Source organism: Hypanus sabinus (assembly GCF_030144855.1).
Source record: "Hypanus sabinus isolate sHypSab1 chromosome X2 unlocalized genomic scaffold, sHypSab1.hap1 SUPER_X2_unloc_5, whole genome shotgun sequence".
Lineage (NCBI taxonomy): Eukaryota > Metazoa > Chordata > Chondrichthyes > Myliobatiformes > Dasyatidae > Hypanus > Hypanus sabinus.
The window spans coordinates 760,996-782,466 of NW_026779005.1; the positions used below are offsets into that span (position 1 = coordinate 760,996).

Sequence of the window (21,471 nt, forward strand, 5' to 3'; positions counted from 1 at the left end):
ACCGTCCCGTCGGAACAGGCCCCACCTTCCCGGGAACAAAGCCCAATTGTCCAGAAACATGAAGCCCTCCCTCCTGCACCATCTCCTTCGCCACGTATTTAGCTGCACTCTCCGCACATTTATATTTGCAGGGACTTTACTCCTGACCCCGGTCTCGGGACCCGACCCGTTTATAGACCCGGAGCGGAACCGGAGCAGATTCTCAGCCAAGTCGCGAAGAAAGGATAAAGTTTCTCCGTGAATTTATTCCCAGTGAAGGTGTGGAGATGGGATTTGGTCCCCGCGTTGTAAAATGAAACTGTCCCGGACTCGTAACTGAGATAAACTCCCACCCTCCCGGGGATGGGGCCGGCAGCGAGACGGCACTCAGGGGAGGGGAGCCCACGGGACATGTCATATTCCCGATGTAACACGTCATTAACCCGCCCAATGACCCAGAATCCGGTCTCCGGACTCGGACTGACCCGTCTCTTCCTCTCCACAGACTCTGCGGCGACTCCCAGCCACCAGACCCGAATCCCCGTCACCTCCACCTCCCAGTAATGTCTCCCCGATGTGAATCCCTCCGATCCCAGCACACAAGGCAGGTCTGTGAATCTCTTCCCGGTGTCAGGGAGATTCCTCCAGGTCCAGGTCCGTCTCACACTCTCCCGATCCTCAGACACCTCGAGCCACGGATGCGCCGTTTCCACATCCAGTGTGACAGAGACTGGGGGGAGAAGCAGAGAATTAGGGAGTCCCCGGGGATCGGGGGGAGACTCGGGCAGCGGGGTCCCGGGGATCGGGGGGAGGTTTGAGCCGACGAAAGCGGGTGGAAACCTAATGTCTCCCCAAGGATTTTCCGCTGAACAGGGGAAACATCCTCTCTCACTCCTGCCTGTTGACCCCTGAATGAATTTTGTGTTTCCATGAGATCTCCTCTCATTCTTCAAAGCTGGGAACAGAGAACATAGAGCAGTACAGCACAGGAACAGGCCCGTCATACAATGTTCACTTTCATTTGTGAGTGCGAAGTGGGGCAGTGTGATGGTTTGAGACAGTAAAGGAGGTGATAGATGGAACCAGGAGGGCAGAGATGAATGGCAGATTTGTCCAGGTGGGGGAGGGGTGGAAACCCCGTGGGTGAACTGTGTGTGTAGTCGTAATGAGAAACTGGAGGGGGCAAAGATGACAGATGAGGATGACTTTGTCCCCTTTCCCTCGACCCCATCCCCCACAGCCCCTCATTAGGACGGTTGATGAATTTGCAGGAACCCTTAAGCAACACAGGTCCTGATGAAGTGTCTGAACCGTCGACTGTTTACTCTTTTCCATTGAAACTTCCCGGCCTGCTGTTCCCCCAACAATTTTTGTATGTTACTCTGCTTTAAATATACTCAATTATTTGGTCTCCACAGTTGCCTGTGGCAGATTCACTATCCTGTGGATAAAGGAATTCCTCCTCATCTCTGTCCTAAATGGACATCCCTATAGTCGGAGGCTGTGCTCACCGTTCTCGACCCACCCACATCCTCCCAACATCAACTCTCTCCAGACAGGTGTCGGAGAGATCTGGCGAGACCCTTCATCAGGACCTGTGTAGATTGGATTACCAGCTTCTGCAGATTTTCTCCTGTTTGATTTTTAAAGCAGAAATTAATAAGTAAACTTCTTGATTGGTCAGAATCTCAAAAGTTATGGGGAGGAGGCGGGACAACAGGGTAGAGGTGGATAATAAATCAGCTATTCTTCTAAACTCCCATGAGTACAGGCCCAGAACCATCAAACACTCCTCATATGTTAACTCTTTCATTCCCGGAATCATTCTTGTGAATCTTCTGCACCCCCTCCAATGCCAGTACATATTTAGCAATAGAAGGGACCCAAAACTGCTCACAATACTCCAAGTGTGGTCTGACCAATGCCTTATAAAACCTCAGAATTACATCCTTGCTCTTGCGTACTCTAATCCTCTCGTTATGAAAGCAAACATTGAGATTGCCAATCTTACCTCTGACACAAACTGCAAGTTAACCTTCAGGGAATCCTGCACAAGGACACTCAAGTCCCTTTGCACTTCTGATTTTTGATTTTCGCCCTGTTTACTGAATTGTCTATGCGTTTAATTCCTTCGATCAAAGTCGTACCTGCCTAAGTTTGTACCTGCCAAACTCTGCCTGTTCTACAAGATCCTTATTTTGTATACTGGTGCATTCAAATAAGACCATAAGACAAAGCAGCAGCAGCCGGCCATTCGGCCCTTCGAATCTGCTCCGCCATTTAATCATGAGCTGATCCATTCTCCCATTTAGTCCCACTCCCCCACCGTCTCACCATGACCTTTGATGCCCTGGCTACTCACATACCTATCAATCTCTGTCTTAAATACACCCAATGAATTGGCCTCCACAGCCGCAAGAAATTCACAGATTCACCACCCTCTGGCAAAAGAAATTTCTTCGCATCTCCATTCTGAATGGTCGCCCTTCAATCCTTAAGTCATGCTCTCTCGTACTAGACTCCCCCACCATGGGAAACAACTTTGCTACATCCACTCTGTCCATGCCTTTTAACATTCAAAGTGTTTCTGTGAGGTTTCCCCTCATTCTTCTAAACTCCAAGGAGTACAGTCCAAGAGCGGTCAAATGTTTCCCACATGTTAACCCTCTCATTCCCGGAATCATTCTAGTGAATCTGCTCTGAACCCTCTCCAATGTCAGAACATCCGTTCTTAAATAAGGTGCCCAAAACTCCACACAGTATTCCAAGTGAGGTCTTACCAGTTCCTTATAGAGCCTCAACATCACATCCCTGCTCCTATACTCTATTCCTCTAGAAATGAATGCCAACATTGCATTCGCCTTCTTCACCACCGACTCAACCTGGAGGTTAACCTTAAGGTTATCCTGCACGAGCACTCCCAAGTCCCGTTGCATCTCAGAACTTTGAATTCTCTCTCCATTTAAATAATAGTCTGCCCGTTTATTTCTTCTACCAACGTGCATGACCATACACTTTTCAACATTGTATTTCATTTGCCACTTATTTGACCATTCTCCAAATCTATCGAAGTCTCTCTGCAGACTCTCTATTTCCTCAGCACTACCGTCCCCTCCTCCTATCTTTGTATCATCAGCAAACTTAACCACAAAGCCATCTATTCCATAATCCAAATCGTTCATATACAACGTAAAAAGAAGCGGCCCCAACACGGACCCCTGTGGAACACCACTGGTAACTGGCAGACAACCAGAATGGGATCCATGGGCTCTTATCTTTATTCCCACTCTCTGTTTCCTGCCAATCAGCCAACGCTCTATCCACATATGTAAATTTCCTGTAATTACATGGGCTCTTATTTTGTTTAGCAGCCTCATGTCCGGCACCTTGTCAAAGGAAATCAAAATACACAACATCCACTGTATCTCCCTTGTCTAGCCTACTTGTAATCTCCTCAAATAATTTCAATGGGTTTGTCAGGCAGAATTTTCCTTTAAGAAAACCATGCTGAGTTTGGCCTATCTTGTCATGTGCTTCCAGGAACTCCGTAACCTCATCCTTGACAATTGACTCCAGAAACTTCCCATCGATTTCTCAAGCTAACAGGTCTATAATTTACTTTTTGCTTCCTTGCCCACTTCTTAAATACCATAGTGGCATTTGCAATCTTCCACTCCTCCGGAACCATGCCAGAATCTATTGACTTTTGAAAGATCATTGCTAATGCCTCCGCGATCACCACAGCTACTTCCTTCAAAAGACAAGGGTGCATTGCATCTGGTCCTGGAGATTTATCTACCCTGAGACTATCCAGCTTCCTGAGTACTTTCTCTGTCATAATTGTGACTGCGCACACTTCTCTTCACTGAAACCCTTGAGTGTCCGGTATACTGCTGATATCTTCCTCAGTGAGGACTGATGCAAATACTCGTTCAGTTCCTCAGCCATCTCCTTATCTCCCATTACAATTTCTCCAGCATCATTTTCTCTCAGTCCTATATCCACTCTCACCTGTTTTTTTCTCTTTATATACTTGAAAAAGGTTGTAGTATCTTCTTTGATATTATTTGCTGGCTTTCTTTCATAGTTCATCTTTTCCCTCTTAATGGCCTTCTTAGTTTCCTTTTGTAAGCTTTTAAAAACTTCCCAATCCTCTGTCTTCCCAGTAATTTTTGTCTCCTTGAATGCCCTCACTTTTGCTTTTACTTTGGCTTTGTCTTCTCTTGTCAGCCACGGTCGCAACATGTTTCCATTTCAAAATTTCTTCTTTTTTGGAATATATCTGTCCTGCACCTTACTCACTTCTCGCATGAACTCCAGCCACTGCTGTTCAGCCGTCCTCCCGCTAGTGTCCCTTTCCAATCAAATTTGGCCAGTTCCTCTCTCCGTAATTTTCTTTACTCCACTGAAGTACCGACACGTCGGATTTCGGCTTCACTTTCTCAAATTTTGCAGTGAACTCAATCATGTGACGATCACTGCCACCTAACGGTTCCTGCACCTCAATCTGCTAATCATCTCTAGGTCATTACACAATATCCAATCCAGTCCCTCTGATCCCCTCGTGGGCTCAACAACAAGCTGTTCTGAAAACCCATCTCGTAGACATTCTACATACTCTCTTTCTTGAGATCCAGTGTTGACCTGATTTACCCAATCCACTCGCATGATAAAATCCCCCACAATTATCATAACACTGCCCTTCTGGCAAACCTTTTCTATTTCCTGTTATAATGTGTAGTCCACATCACTGCAGCTGTTAGGCGGCCTGTAGATAATTGCCATCAGGATCCTTTTGCCCCTGCGATTTCTGAGCTCAACCCATAAAGATTCTTCCAATCCTATGTCACCTCTTTCTAATGATTTAATATCACTTCTTACCAATAAAGCCACGCCACCCCCTCTGCCTACCTGCCTATTCTTCCGATACACTTTGTATCCTTGGACGTTCAGCTCTCAGAGACACGCATCCTTTAGCCACGTCTCAGTGATGGCCACAAAATTATACCTTCCAATCTGTAGCTGTACGACAAGATTATCCACCTTATTCCTTATGCTGTGTGTATTTAAGAATGACACCTTACGTCCAGCATTTGGTACTTTTTGCATTGATTGCACTGCAACTCATCCCAGTGGCTGCAAATTTGCTCCATCACCTGCCTGTCCTTCCTGACATCTTTACTGCTCACTATCTTAGATTTATTTCTGTTTTCCCCCTCCTCCGCTCTATCATTCCGGTTTAACATCCCCCCGCCAAATTAATTTAAACCCTCCCTAACAGCTCTATTAAACATTCCCGCTATGGTTCATGTGTAACCCTTCCTTTTTGAACAGGTAATACTTCCCCCTGAAGAGATCCCAATGACCCAAGAATCTGAAGCCCTGAGTCCTGCACCAGTCTGTCTGCCATGCATTCATCTGCCTGATCCTAGTATTCTTGCTCTCGCTAGCACATGGCACAGGTAGCAATCCTGAGATTACTACCCTGGAGGTCCTGCTTCTCAGCTTCATTCCTAACTCCTGGAAATCTCTCTTCAGGACCTCCTCCCTTTTCCTCTCTATGTCATTGGTACCAACATGTACCAAGACAGCTGGCTGCTCGCCCTCTCCCTTCAGGTTATTCTGGTCCCGGTTCGAGACATCGTGTACCCTGGCACCTGGGAGGCAGCACACCATGCGGGTATCTCTACCAGGCTCACAGAATCTCCTGTCTGTTCCCCTGACTATGGAATCCCCTATGACTACCGCATTCCTCTTCTCCCTCCTTCCCTCCTGCACAACAGCGCCAGGCTCAGTGCCAGAGACCCGGTCACCGTGGCCGTCCCCTGTCAGGTCATCCCCCTAAACAGCATCCAAAACGATATACTTGTTGCTGAGGGGGGCAGCCACAGGGGTGCTCTCCACTATCCCGGCATTTCCCTTCCCTCTCCTGACAGTCACCCAGTTTTATGACCCTTGTAGCCTAGGGATGACTACCTCCCTGTAGCTCCTGTCTATCACCTCTTCATTTTCTCTAATAAGCAGTAGGTCATCAAGCTGCAGCTCCAGATCCCTAACACGGTCTCCGAGGAGCTGAATCTCGGTTCACCTGGTGCAGATGTGGCTATCAGGGAGGCTGGAGGTCTCCCAGGATTCCCACATCTGACACCCTGAACAAAGCACTAACCCTGCAGACATGCTACCTAATTCTACAGGAATGAAACAAAGAAAGATAGATCTACTCACCCACTTACTTCACCAAGCACACGGACTTTTTAAACCGTTCGCTAATGTACCCTGCTGTTCCACCGTCCGTCCGGGCCGATTTGCCAAGGGGAGGAAAAGAGTCGGTGCCTCGCTCTCGCCTCTTCCCATTACCGCATAAGCCCGTTGAGCCAAAGCCCTACACTCTGCTGCCACCCACTCCGCTGCCAGCTGTATAGGGTGGTCATCTTTTTAAACTCTCCGCGCTGTCCTGCGCAGTCTCGCCGTTCTTGTATGCGAAGTTTTTTAAAAAAACTGCATTCCTTCAGAATTTAGCTCCCACGCCGCCCTTCTTGTCCCAATCTAAAAAACACCTTCAGTCCTGTATTCATCAGCCTATTCCACACTGTCCACATGAAATTCAGCAAGGCCTTTGATGTCGATGATGGACCACACTTGGAGCATTGTCTGCATTTCCGGTTCCCGAATATGGGGAGGATGTCATTACACTGGACACTTCAGGAGGATGTTACCAGGACTGGGGGCTTGGGTTAAAAGCAGAGAGTGGATAAGCTTGGGCTATTCAGCTGTAGTGTAGGATGTTCAGGAATGACCCCTTATTGAGGTAAATAATTCATAAGGAGCTTAAATAAAGTTTCTTTTTCCAAGAAATGAGAGTACAGAACCAGATGCCTCAGATTGAAAGTGAGACGGGAAATTTTTCTGAGTGGTCTATCGGGTAACATTCTCACAGAGAGGGATGTTGGTAAATGGAATTTGCCCTCAAACGCTGAAGAAACAGGTAAAGATAAAATATTTTAAAATAAATTTTGGCAGGTACACAGATGGAAAATGGTTAGAGGGATGGGGGGGGGGGGCAAACACACACAAATGGGCCATGCTCAAGAAGACATCTTAGTCTTGCAGATTGATGAAGTGGGCCGTGAGTTCAACATCAATCAAACCCTCCCAGATCATCCTCCTGAGGAATCTCACCCCGGAGTCTGTCTGTGAAGTGTTGATGTGACGTCACGTCAGACGGCAGCTCAGTGCCACAGAACAGACAGACTGGGTAAGGACGGCAGATTTCAATCCTAAATGGGAATTTGTGCCTATTTCTGTGGCTGTGTGTCACACTCTGATAGTGTATCCGTGTGTGTGTGTGTGTTGATTGTGGTAAATATCCGTGTGGTGTGTATACACATTGAAGGAGAGTGTGCACATTGAGGAATTTGTATGTTACAGTGTGTGATAACATGTCTGGTGTGTGTTGACAATGTGTCACACGTGATTGAGTTGCTTAATGAATAAATGACTGTCTCTGAAGAGATTGGTTTCCAGGTTACTGAGGGAAATAACAACGTACATTGCTGAGGCTCTGACTATTATCTGCCAATCCTTCCTGTGGATGTGTGTGAGGGAGCTTTGCCAGGCCGGTTATGTTTTGTGTGCTTCTCCTTCTCAAATTTCACAGTGAAGTCAATCATGTTACGATCACTGCCTCCTAACGGTTCCTTCACCTCAATCTCTCTAATCACCTCTGAGTCATTACACAATATCCAATCCAGTATCTCTGATCCTCTAGTAGGCTCAACAACAAGTTGTTCTGAAAAAGCATCTCGTATACATTCTACAAATTCTCTGTCTTGAGATCCAGTGTCGACCTGATTTTCCCAATCCACTCGCATGTTAAAATCCCCACAATTATCATAACACTGCCCTACTGGCAAGCCGTTTCTATTTCCTGTTGTAATTTGTAGTCCACATCACTGCAGCTGTTAGGAGGCCTGTAGATAACTGCCATCAGGGTCCTTTCACCCCTGCGATTTCTTAGCTCAACCCATAAAGATTCTGCACCTTCCGATCCTATGTCACCTCTTTCTAATGATTTAATATCATTTCATACCAATAAAGCCACGCCACCCCCTCTGCCTACCTGCCTATCCTTCCGATACACCGTGTATCCTTGGACGTTCAGCTCTCACAGACATGCATCCTTTAGCCACGTCTCAGTGATGGCCACAAAATTATACCTGCCAATCTGTAGCTGTACGACAAGATCATCCACCTTATACCTTATGCTGTGTGTATTTAAGTATAACACCTTAAGTCCAGTATTTGGTAATTTTTGCTTTGATTGCACTGCAACTCATCCCAGTGGCTGCAAATTTGCCCCATCACCTGCCTGTCCTTCCTGACATCTTTACTGCTCACTATCTTAGATTTATAGATTCCCTCTCCTCCACTCTATCATTCCGGTTTACCATCCCCCTGCCAAATTAGTTTAAACCCTCCCTAACAGCTCTATTAAACATTCCTGCGATGATATTGATCCCCTTCGGGTTCAGGTGTAACCCATCCTTTTTGAATAAGTAGTACGTCCCCCAGAAGAGATCCCAATGATCCAAGAATCTGAAGCCCTGCCCCCTGCACCAGTCTCTCAGCCACGCATTCATCAGCCTGATCCTACTATTCTTGCCCTCGCTAGCACGTGGCACGGGTAGCAATCCTGAGATTACTACCCTGGAGGTCCTGCTTCTCAGCTTCATTCCTAACTCCCGGAAATCTCTCTTCAGGACCTCCTCCCTTTTCCTCTCTATGTCATTGGTACCAACATGTACCAAGACAGCTGGCTGCTCGCCCTCTCCCTTCAGGATATTCTGGACCCGATCCGAGACATCCTGTACCCTGGCACCTGGGAGGCAGCACACCATGTGGGTATCTCTGCCAGGCGCACAGAATCTCCTGTCTGTTCCACTGACTATGGAATCCCCTATGACTACCGTATTCCTCTTCTCCCTCCTTCCCTCCTGCACAACAGCGCCAGGCTCAGTGCCAGAGACCCGGTCACCGTGGCCGTCCCCTGTCAGGTCATCCCCCTAAACAGCATCCAAAACGATATACTTGTTGCTGAGGGGGGCAGCCACAGGGGTGCTCTCCACTATCCCGGCATTTCCCTTCCCTCTCCTGACAGTCACCCAGTTTTATGACCCTTGTAGCCTAGGGATGACTACCTCCCTGTAGCTCCTGTCTATCACCTCTTCATTTTCTCTAATAAGCAGTAGGTCATCAAGCTGCAGCTCCAGATCCCTAACACGGTCTCCGAGGAGCTGAATCTCGGTTCACCTGGTGCAGATGTGGCTATCAGGGAGGCTGGAGGTCTCCCAGGATTCCCACATCTGACACCCTGAACAAAGCACTAACCCTGCAGACATGCTACCTAATTCTACAGGAATGAAACAAAGAAAGATAGATCTACTCACCCACTTACTTCACCAAGCACACGAACTTTTTAAACCGTTCGCTAATGTACCCTGCTGTTCCACCGTCCGTCCGGGCCGATTTGCCAAGGGGAGGAAAAGAGTCGGTGCCTCGCTCTCGCCTCTTCCCATTACCGCATAAGCCCGTTGAGCCAAAGCCCTACACTCTGCTGCCACCCACTCCGCTGCCCGCTGTATAGGGTGGTCATCTTTTTAAACTCTCCGTGCTGTCCTGCGCAGTCTCGCCGTTCTAGTACGCAAAGTTTTTTTTTTACACTGCCTTCCTTCAGAATTTAGCTCCCACACCGCCCTTCTTGTCCCAATCTAAAAAACCACCTTCAGTCGTGTATTCATCAGCCTATTCCACACTGTCCACATGAAATTCAGCAAGGCCTTTGATGTCGATGATGGACCACACTTGGAGCATTGTCTGCATTTCCGGTTCCCGAATATGGGGAGGATGTCATTACACTGGACAGGAGGCTTCAGGAGGATGTTACCAAGACTGGGGGCCTGGGTTAAAAGCAAAGAGTGAGTAAGCTTGGGCTATTCAGCTGTAGTGTAGGATGTTCAGGTATGACCCCTTATCAAGGTGAATAATTCTAAGGAGCTTAAATAACGTTCTTTTTCCAAGAAATGGGAGTACAGAACCAAAGGCCTCCGATTGAAGGTGAGATGGGAAATCGGGTAACATTCTCAGAGAGAGGGAGGTTGGTGAACGGAATTTGCCCTCAGACGCTGTCGAAACAGGTAAAAAATAACATATTTTAAAATAAATACACAGATGGGAAATGGTTAGAGGGATGGGGGGGGGCAAACACACACAAATGGGACAGGCTCAAGAAGACATCTTAGTCTTGCAGATTGATGAAGTGGGCCGTGAGTTCAACATCCATCAAACCCTCCCAGATCATCCTCCTGAGGAATCTCACCCCGGAGTCTGTCTGTGAAGTGTTGATGTGACGTCACGTCAGAGGGCAGCTCAGTGCCACAGAACAGACAGACTGGGTAAGGACGGCAGATTTCAATCCTAAATGGGAATTTATGCCTATTTCTGTGGCCGTGTGTCACACTCTGATAGTATATCTGTGTGTGTGTGTGTGTGTGGATTGTGGTAAATATCCGTGTGGAGTGTATACACATTGAAGGAGAGTATGCACATTGAAGAAGTTTTTATGTTACAGTGTGTCATCACATGTCTGGTGTGTGTTGACAATGTGTCACACGTGATTGAGTTGTTTAAATCAATAAATGACTGTCTCTGAAGAGTCTGGTTTCCAGGTTACTGAGGGAAATAACAACGTACATTGCTGAGGCTCTGACTACAATCTGCCAATCCTTCCTGTGTATGTGTGTGAGGGAGCTTTGCCAGGCCGGTTATGCTGTGTGTGCTTCTCCCGAGATGAAATCTTGACCCATGTCAATGCTTGTTGGTGAGTCCGAGCTCATTCTCACAATGCTTCAATGTAGTGGTCTGATCACCATGAGACATAGGAGCAGAATTAGGCCATTTTCCTATCGAGTCTGCTCCGCCATTCAATAATTGCTGATCCTTTTTTCCCTCCTCAGCCCCACTACCTGGTCTTCTCCCCGTAACCTTTGATGCTGTGTCCAATCTAGAACCTATCAAGCTCTGCCTTAAATACACCCAACAGGTTCCACAAATTCACCAGCTGCTGGCACAAATTTCTCCACATGTTTTAAATAGATTCCCCCTCTGTCTTGAGGCTGTGCCCTCTTGTCCTAAACACCACACCATGGGAAACATCCTTTTCACATCTACTCTGTCTAGGACTTTCAACATTCGAAAGGTTTCTAGGACTTTCAACATTTGAAAGGTTTCAATGAGATTCCCCCTCATCTTTCTAAATTCCAGCGAGTACAGACACAGAGCTATTAAACGTTCCTCGTATGATAACCCTTTCATTCCTGGAATCATCCTCATGAAATGAACCTTCTGCAATGCCAGCACATCTTTTCTTAGACGAGGAGCCCAAAATTGTTCACAATACTCAAGGTGAGTCTTCACCAGTGCCTTATAAATCCTCAGCATCACATCCCTGCTCTTGAAATGAATGCTATTTAAACCGATTGAATTCAATGCTAACGTTGGATTTGCCTTCCTCACCAGTGACTCTACCTGCAAGTTACCATTTAGGAAGTTCTGCAGAATGACTGCTAAGTCCAATTTCGTCTCAGATTTTTTTGATTTTCTCCCCATTTGAAAAAAAAATCTGCACATTATTTCTACGACCAAAGTGCAGGACCATGTATTTTCCAACATTGTATATAATTTGCCAATTTCTTTCCCATTCTCCTCATCCAAGTCCTTGTCAGGCCTAACTGTTTCCTCAACACTACCGGCCCCACCGCCAATCTTCGTATCATCTGCAAAACCTGGAAACAAAGCCATCTACTCTAGGACAAGAGGGTATGACTTCATGACTGGAGGACGTCCTTTTAGAACTGAGATGTGGAGAAATTACTTTAGTCAGTGTCTGTGGAGAATCTGTGGAATTTGTTGCGATATGTGGCTGTGGAGGCCAAGGCATATTTAAGGCAGAGATGTACCGGTTCTCATTTAGCCAGGGCATCAAATGGTATGGGGTGAAAGCAGGGGAGAGTGGATGTCCGGAAGAATTGGGTCTTCCCATGACTGAATATTGGAGCAAACTCAATGGGCCGAATGGCCTTTTTCTGCTCCTCTATCTTATTGTCTATTCCATCAGCTAAATCTTGATATACAGCATAAAATGAAGGTGTCCTAACACCTGTGTCCCTGTGGAACACGAGTCACTGGCAGCCAACCAGGAAAGGTTCCGTTTACTCTCATTCGCTGTTTCCTACCAATCAGCCAATGTTCTGACCATGCCTGTAACTTTTCTGTAATACCATGGCCTCTTAACCGGGTTACCACCTTCATGCGTGGCACTTTGTCAAAGGCCTTCTGAGATTCCAAATATACAACATCCACTGCATCCCCTTTATCGATCCTGATTGTAATCTCAAAGAATCCCAACAGGCCATGCTGACTTGTCCTATCTTGTCCAGTGTCACCAAGTATTCCATAACCTCATACTTAACAACTGACTCCAATTTCTTCCCAACCACAGAGGTGAGGCAAACTGGTCAATAATTTCCTTTCTGCTGCCTTCCTCCTTACTTAAAGAGTTAAGTGACATTTGCCATTTCCAGTCCTCTGGCACCATGCCAGGGTCCAATGATTTTGAAAGATCATTTGAAATGCCTCCATAATTTCTACTGCGACCTCTTTCAGAACACTAGGGTGCAGTTCATCTGGTCTGGGTGACTTATGTATCTTTAGGGCTTTCAGCTTTTTGAGCAGCTTGTCCCTTGTAACAGTAACTGCACTCACTTCTCTTCCCTCGCACTCTTCAACACCGGGCACAGTGCTGGTGTCTTCCACGGTGAATACTGGTGCAAAATATTTGGTTTATCTGCCATCTCTTTATCCTCTGTTATTATGTATCCAGCCTCATTTTCTAGCTGTCCTATATCCACTCTCATCTCTGTTTTATTTTTTTTACAATACTTGAAAAATAATTGGATATAGTTTGCTATCTTGTTTTCCAAAGATAGGTGTGTAAAAAGGGCCTGAAGGATCATTGGATACCAGAGTCACCACAACCACAAACTGTACCAGTTGCTACCATCCGGGATACGGTACCGCAGCATAAAAGCCGGGAGCAACAGGCTCCGGGACAGCTTCTTCAACCAGGCCAGTTCAATTCAAATCAATTTCTTGTTTATTTTTTCCCACCCAATCATCCTTTTAGTTCCCCTCTGTAGATATTTAAACGCTTCCCAATCCTCTCCCTTCCGAATAATTTTTGTTTAGTTGTATGCCCTCTCCTTTGCCTTTACATTAACTTGTCTTCCCTTGTCAGCCATGGTTGTACTATTTCGCCATTTGAGTATTTATTTATTTTTGGAGTACATCTATCCTCATTTTCCCAGAAACTGACACCATTTCTGCTCTGCTCTCATCCCTGGCAGCATCTCCTTCCAATTTGCTTTGGCCAACTCCCTCAGACCACTGTAATTTCTTTTACTCCTCTGAAATACTATAATGTCCGGCTTTACTTTCTCCTTATCAGATTTCAAGTTGAACTCGGTCATGTTGTGAGCTCTGCTTCCTAAGGTTTCTTTTAACTACTCACCTCTGGTTCAATACATAACACCCAACCCAGTAGAGCTGTTCCCCGAGTAGGCTCAATGACAAACTGCTCTAGAAAGCCATCACATTGCATTCAACAAACTCACTCTCTTGAGATCCTTTACCAACCTGATTTTCCCAATTCACCCGCATGTTGAAATCTCCCATGATTATCATAACATTGTCCTTTTCATCAGCCTTTTCTATTTCCAGTTGTAATCTGTGGGCCTCAACCCACTGACTGTTGGGAGGCCTGTATATGACTGGTGTCAGTGTCATTTTTACTTTTGCAGTTCCTTACCTCAACCTACAAGGATTCAACATCTTCCAATCCTATGTCACATCCTGCTGCTGATTTACCAGCAGAGCCACACCACCCCCTCACCCGATCTTCCTATACCACCGATACATTGTGTAACCTTGGACATTCAGATCCCAAATACAACCATGATTCCGTGATGGCCACAACATCATACCTGACAATCGGTAATGGTGCAACAAGATCATCCACCTTATTTCTCATACTCCATGCATTGAGATATAACACTTTGTGTACTGTATCTGCTACCCTTTTTAAATCTGCATCTCTAATGCATTGATACTCACCCTGCTGGCTGACATTTTGTTCTAGCATCTGTCCGCCATATCTGACAGTCTGACTGTACGCTATCTTTGCATTTTACCATCAGTCCTACCCCTTCACTCCAGTTCCCGACACCCCCCCACCAACAATTTAGTTCAGACCCTCCCCAACAGCTCTATCAAACCTCACTGTGAGAATATTGTTCTCCCTCAGGTCGAGGTGCGACCCATCCCTTTTGAGCAGTTCATTCCTCCACCAGAACAGATCCTGATGATCCAAGAACCTGAATCCCTGTCCCCAGCACCATCTTCTCAGCCATGTTTATCTGTCAAATTATCCTGTTTCTACCCTCACCAGCACGTGGCACAGGCAGCAATCCAGAAATTACAACACTGGGGGTACTGCTTCTGAGCTTTCTACCAAGCTCTCCAAATTCTATTTTCAGGACCTCTTTGCTTTTACTTCCAATGTCATTGTCACAAATTTACCAAGATATCTGGCTCTTTCCCTCCCTCTCTAAAATGCAGCGGACACGATTCGAGGCATCCCTGACCCTGGCACCCAGGAGGCAACATACCATTCGGGTGTCCTGTTCACACCAATAGATTCTCCTGTCTGTTCCCCTGGTGATTCAGTCCCCAATCACGACCACTCCCCTCTTCTGCCTCTAACAACAGTGAGAGTTGCTGATCCGGAAAGGGGAAGACCTGTGTCAGTCAGAGTCTGCACTCACAGGGCACATGAAGGACTTGTGTATTTTCCTGACAATCCCGGTCACCACACTGATACTCATTTTTATTCCCTACAATATTATTGTCAGTATTAAATTCCCAGTTCCTCTGGTTAGATCCAAACTTATGTACTGGTGTGTTAGTGCATTCGCCTGGGATTGGAACACAGTGGTTCATCTGCCAGTCCCGTGTATTGGTTGTATTGTGACCCTGTGCTGGTGTGTCCAGGGGTCTGACATCTCCAGCTGACCATGTGACAGTGATACCTCCCAGTCAGTGGGGTTGATGTGGAATAAACTTCAGTTCCCCTGCACCCCAGTATTACAGACAATCTTTGCCTCAAATTGGAACTAAATTGATCTTCATAAATAAGGAGAAATGAATCTTTGTAAGTTTTACCTCGATTAATAGCATCAAGCATTTCTCTCAGCACTGTGTTCAACAAATAGAGGTGATCGAATTTTTCAACCGGTAGGGTCTCATCTGTCACTGACAATTCCTGGACATCGTCATTAATCCTGTAAATATTAAACTGCTGGTTATAAATTGCTATTCTGAACTATTTTCAAATCCATTCAGGGTTTCAGTAAAGAGCCTGTCCTACCTTCTGTTCCGACGAGCTTCCTCCTGAAATAAATAAAACACAAATCTGATTAGACTTGCACTTACTGTCCACATCCTGAATTTCATCCAAATCATTACAAGGTGCTGAAAATTCCCACTCCCACAATCACTCAGACACACCGACAATACAGAACCACTGGGTAAATGACAGGGAAAGTTTCTGAATGTCAGACCATTACTGAGAGGAAGAAACTAACAGGGAAGACAGGACAGGCTGTGCATTTTCATCTGGATATGAAGTCAGTGTGATAGGATGGAGGAATTTATGATCAGTGATGTATTTGATTGTGTGCGGTGGAGGAAGTTCCTCTATTTATGGGAAGACTTGTGGGGAGATGTAATTCCAGATGGATTTTAACAAATTCCACAAGAAATTTAGTGAAGAGGATGTGAAACTCGCTGCCACAGGAGTGGATGAAATGGAACAGCAGAGTGACTGTAATGGGGAGGCTGGATAAACACGTGAGGGACCAGGGAGTTCAGGGCACTGTTGCTGGTTGTGGTGAGTAGGTGGAAGGAGGATTGTGAAGCAGGGAAACTGATAGAAGATGGACCTAATGGCCTGTTTATGATAGAGAATGGGATATAATCCCATGTGAAATATATCCAGAAAATAAAGAGACAGTGAAAGTTTCCATAATCTGATGGAAACCGGATATGGAGGATAAGTCTAATGTGTGGGTCACATTCTTTGTTCTCACTGATTGACAAAGACCCTCACACCCTCCGCACCAGACACACGCACAGCCTGTGACTGGAACCGGGTGTTAATGGGAGTTTCAAAGGATATTTAATGCGGTATTTAAGGAAACAGTCAGCAGCTCTGTGTTATGATCGGAGTAAATAATTTCAGAGAGATTTGCATTTTGTCCTGGGGTGTACAGAAGTTGTGGAAGCCCAGTTTTAGGACAATAGACAATAGACAATAGGTGCAGGAGTAGGCCATTCGGCCCTTCTAGCCAGCACAGCCATTCACTGTGATCATGGCTGATCATGCATAATCAGTACCCCGTTCCTGCCCTCTCCCCAAATCCCTTGACCGCACGATCTATAAGAGCTCTATCTAACTCTCTCTTGAATGCATCCAGAGACTTGGCCTCCACTGCCTTCTGGGGCAGAGCATTTCACATATCCACCACTCTCTGGGTGAAAAAGTTTTTCCGCATCACTGTTCTAAATGGCCTACCCCTTATTCTTAAACTGTGGCCTCTAGTTCTGGACTCACCCATCAGCGGGAACATGCTTCCTGCCTCCAGCGTGTCCAATCCCTTCATAATCTTATTATTATGGGACAACAACAACCCTGAATAGTTGCATCAATTGTCTGGTGAGAAACAGTTTACTGCCATTTGTAAATGTTGTGTGTAGGAGCAACATATCTGTTTTCTGTCTGCATTGTATTCTGTGTTACGTGTTTATTATGGTAACTCGTCACGTGAGTGGGGATGTAGTAAAGGCGAAGGGGAAAGGTTACGTATCTGTACTTTGTTCTGGGCAGTTTTGAGCTGGGGACGGGCGGATGTCATTCTGTTCTTGACTGCTGTGTGGCAGCTTACTTTACAATGAATTACCCTGAAGCTTCATCGCTTCAAGATTGTATTTTACTAATGAAGGACTGAAAGCGTACCTTGGACATTTTGAAATGTCATTATTGGAGTGATGGGAGGGCGCGTCATGCAGGTATAACAACTTGTGTGAGGTCGCCAGCAGCGGCAATTGATTTGTTAGAATTGGCCGCTGTGCTGTGTTTATTTCAAATATACCATTGTTCATTCAGTGCCCTTTGACAGAAACAAATTGAAATATAATTCCTCACCTTGAGAAACATCACACTGTCGTTCTGATCCATCTGTTCCTTTAACTTAGTGATTTCCTCCTGAATAATCCTTATATTCTCTTGAAGGGCTAGAAGATTTTTCTCCATTGGGTTGAGAATCCTCTTCTCTTCTTCCCTGAGATCCCTGAGTAAGCTCTGCTCTTTCTCAGTGATAATCTGGCGCAGTTCAGCAAACTGGGATGTGATGTGGGACTGAACACTGTGTGACTGTTCCTGTCGAAGGAAAGGTGAAGATTAATATACTGCATTACTGTGCTCTGTTTCCTTTCGTCATTCAGTTCGGTCTATTGGAGTCCATGCTACTTCTGAGAGCATTCCCGTCAACACCATTCCCTCACGTTTTCCTGAAACCTGCTCTCACATATTGAACCATAAACTCTCATCTGATTCACACACACCTTCCCCACCTTTTCAGGGTTAACGGTAATTAGCCATTTATCCAGCATGTCCCTGGGATGTGTCGGAGTCTCTCGTGGTCACAGGGAGAGCCTGCAAACTCCACACAGACAGCAGCAGAGGTCAGGATCGAACCCAGGTCACTGGAGCTGCGATACTCGGCTATTCTGCATTAAATGGAGCAAAACTCGACAGTAATATCAGAAATTCCGCTCAGGAAGCCTCACCCGAACTCCGGAAATCTTCTCTTTCTGTTGCTGCTCCTTTTCCTGGAAGTCTGATTTCTTTTTTGTGAGAGAGTCTAAGGAAGATTTTAGCTGATCCTGGAGGTCAGAGAGTGAAGGAAATAGAAACAAAGATGCATCAAAAGAAACAGGTGATCAAACCCGATTATCACACAAAATGCTGGAGGAACTCAGTGAGTCAGGCAGCATCTATTCAGGGGAAATAAACAGTCGGTGTTCCGGGATGAGACCCTTCTTTGGGACTGGGAAGGAATGGGAGAGAAGCCAGAATAAAAAGGTTGGGGACGAGAACCAGCTGACAGGTGACGGGTGAGACAACGTGAGGGGGAACGTGGGGGAGGGTGATGAAGTGAGAAGCTGAGAGGGGACAGGTGGAAGAGGTAAAGGGCTGGAGAAGAAGGAATCTAATACGAGAGGACAATCGACCATGGAAGAAACGGGAGGAACTGGGCTGTTTGCGGCCCTGAATGGTGACGAGGGAGGAGGTTAGGAGTCAGGTGTAGCAAAGGACAAAGGAAATATGTTAAGTTAACGTTAGTTTTTACCTTGTAGATTTTAACAACTTCTTTAATCGGCATGAAGCGGTGCTCTCTGTGTTCCTGCGCGTCTCTACAGACCAGACAGATCAGTGTCTTGTCCGTTTCACAAAACAGCTTCAGTTCTTCCTCATGTTCCTCGCAGTGACGTTTACTTTCCTTCCCTTTCGGATTCAGGTTTAGATTTCGTACTTTTTGTGTCAGATTTGCTAAGGCCCGATTCACCCTGAGGGTGCGGTCAGCAAACTCCTCTCTACATTCCGGGCAGGAGTTTCTCTCCTCCCTTTCCCAATACCGTGTGATACAAGAGCGACAGAAGTTGTGTCCGCACTCCAGTGTAACCGGATCGGTGAAGAAATCCAGACAGACGGGACAAATCACCTCCTCGCTCAAACTGTCGGTCTCTCCTTTCGAAGCCATGTTAACTCCGGCACTTCCTGATTCAGAATGCTTTCACTTTCGGGGAGTTGCTGATCCCCTGCAGTACCGCGATTGTCCACTACGCGCGCTGCAGACTCGGGGAATCACACAACACACACACAATGCTGGTGGAACACAGCAGGCCAGGCAGCATCTGTAGGGAGAAGCACTGTCGACGTTTCGGGCCGAGACCCTTCGTCAGGACAGCTGGTGTGTTATACTGTGTCCGGTGCTCCCGGTGTGGCCTTTTATATATTGGTGAGACCCGACGCAGACTGGGAGACCGTTTCGCTGAATACCTACGCTCGGTCCGACAGAGAAAGCAGGATCTCCCAGTGGCCACACATTTTAATTCCACGTCCCAGTCCCATTCTGATATGTCTATCCATGGACTCCTCGTCTGTCAAGATGGAGCCACATTCAGGTTGGAGGAACAACACATGGGCAGCCTCCAACCTGATGGCATGAACATTGACTTCTCTCACTTCCGTTAATGCCCCTCCTCCCCTTCTTACCCCATCACTGACATATTTAGTTGTTTGTCTTTTTTTCTCTCTCTCTCCCCATCTCTGCCTGTTCTCCATCGCCCTCTGGTGCTCCCCCTCCTACTTTCTTTCACCCGAGGCCTCCCGTCCCATGATCCTTTCCCTTCTCCAGCTCTGTATCCCTTTTGCCTATCACCTCTCCAGCTCTCTGTTTCACCCCACCCCCTCCGGTCTTCTCCTATCATTTCGCATTTCCCCTCCCCCCACTACTTTCAAATCTCTTACTATCTCTGCTTTCAGTCAGTCCTGACATCGACAGTGCTTCTCCCTACAGATGCTGCCTGACCTGCTGTGTCCCACCAGCATTTTGTGTGTGTTGTTTGAATTTCCAGCATCAGCATATTTCTTCGTGTTTGCTCCGGGAATCAACATGGTTTTGCTGGATGTGTTCAGTGGAAATTCTGACCATTTCTATGTTCAGTGTGTGAGCAACCCCATCTTGTAAAATCCCAGTGCGACAAAAACGTCAGCTGAATCTCCAAAGGCCTCATCCCTGCGGTCGGAAGGACCTTCCCCTGGAAGACGATTGAAGTCCTGCGCTGAAAGGAGAAGCCGTCTGCCCCCCTGGGGTGGTTCACTACTACAATAACATTGAGGCTTCCTCAGCCAACCCGGCCTCTCCCTGTCCAGTGTAGAGGATCCCTGTAGTTCCAATGGTGTCCCTGTAGTCTGGAATGTGTCATTCGGCAGTATTCCTGTACGACAGCGGTTCTCAAACGTTTTTTTTTATGCCAAAGACCAATACCAGTAACAGGAACCGTGGACCCCAGGTTGGGAACCCCTGCTCTCCCGACATCTCGATGTGATGGCAGGCCAACAAGTTTCGTGCATCTTTCCCCGAATAGATGATCTTCCAGCAGCACTCGCTGTCCGTTTTCCTGCGCGTCCTGGGAACAGCCCGAGGATCAGTGAGCCTTCTGTCACGCAGCTGCTGTGGCACAGGCCCTTGCATCTTTCTCCACAGATCTTCGCCAGCCCACAGTCCGCAAAGAGGTGAGTGACCGTCTCGTCTCCACTGCAGTAATCTCGGGGCAGCGCGCTGTGGGAGTGATCTCCGGGCATACAGCAAGGATCAGACTGGGAGGGGCCCGAATCGCCGCCAGACAGGTGAGGTATTGCTGCCCGTTGGAGAGATCTGGTGATGAGGCATTCTGCCAGATGGTCTGGACTGTCTGCTCAGGGAACCACTCCACTGTGTCCATCCAGTCCTTCTCCTGCATTAACTGCAGGACATTCCGTGCTGACCACTGCCTGGTGTTCTTGTGGTCAAAGCTGCTGGTCTGAAAGAACTGTCACCAATTTCATTAACACAAGGTTCACATGGAGAAGCTTCCTGACTGAGACAGACACAGTCTCATGGGGTATTTACAGGGTAGGGGCAGGAATGATGTTTTTCCTGGCTGGGCAGTGGAACAAGGGGTCACAGTCTCAAAATCCGAGGCCACCTCAGCAGGACTGAGATGAGGAGAAATTTCCCCAACACAGTGCAGTGAATATTTGGAGTTTTCTCCACAAGTTTCCTAAAGTAAACGGACATATTTAGGAGCTCGGCGATGTTGGGAACGTTTCAGGAAAGTGGCGCTGAGTGCAAAGTTCAACATGTTCTGAGTGAGGGGCAGAACAGTGCAACGGGCCGAATGGCAACGCTTGATCCTGTTTCTTATTTTCCAAATCACGAGTTTCCCTTTGCGCCTTGTTCTCCCTTGGCCTTCCGCCTGTCGGATTGCACAGGGGAGCGGTGAGAGCTCCCGAGATCCATCAGCAGCCGCTGCGGTTATTTCATGCTGTTGTTATTTATCGGTGTTTCTCTGTTTTTGCACAGTTTGTTACCTTAAGCACTCTGGCTGATCTTTCACTGCCTGCTTCTGTTATCGTTACTATTCTACACTTTTTCTAAGTATGTCCGCAGGAAAATGCTTCTCCGGGTGGAACGTAGTGATTTATCTGTACTCTGA

At 46.8% G+C, this 21,471-nt stretch overlaps 1 protein-coding gene across 1 annotated transcript; it reads right to left on the reverse strand.

Moving 5' to 3' along the window:
- Positions 1–218: 218 nt before the first annotated feature.
- Positions 219–19,256, reverse strand: LOC132385926 (zinc-binding protein A33-like; the record flags this gene model as incomplete). The annotated part of the gene is made up of 6 exons (XM_059958160.1): positions 18,561–19,256; positions 17,998–18,093; positions 17,354–17,587; positions 15,518–15,540; positions 15,313–15,431; positions 219–709 (listed from the first exon to the last, which is right to left on the reverse strand). Coding segments are annotated over exons 1-6 (1,374 nt in total), but the record flags the coding sequence as incomplete, so codon positions are not given.
- Positions 19,257–21,471: the final 2,215 nt, after the last annotated feature.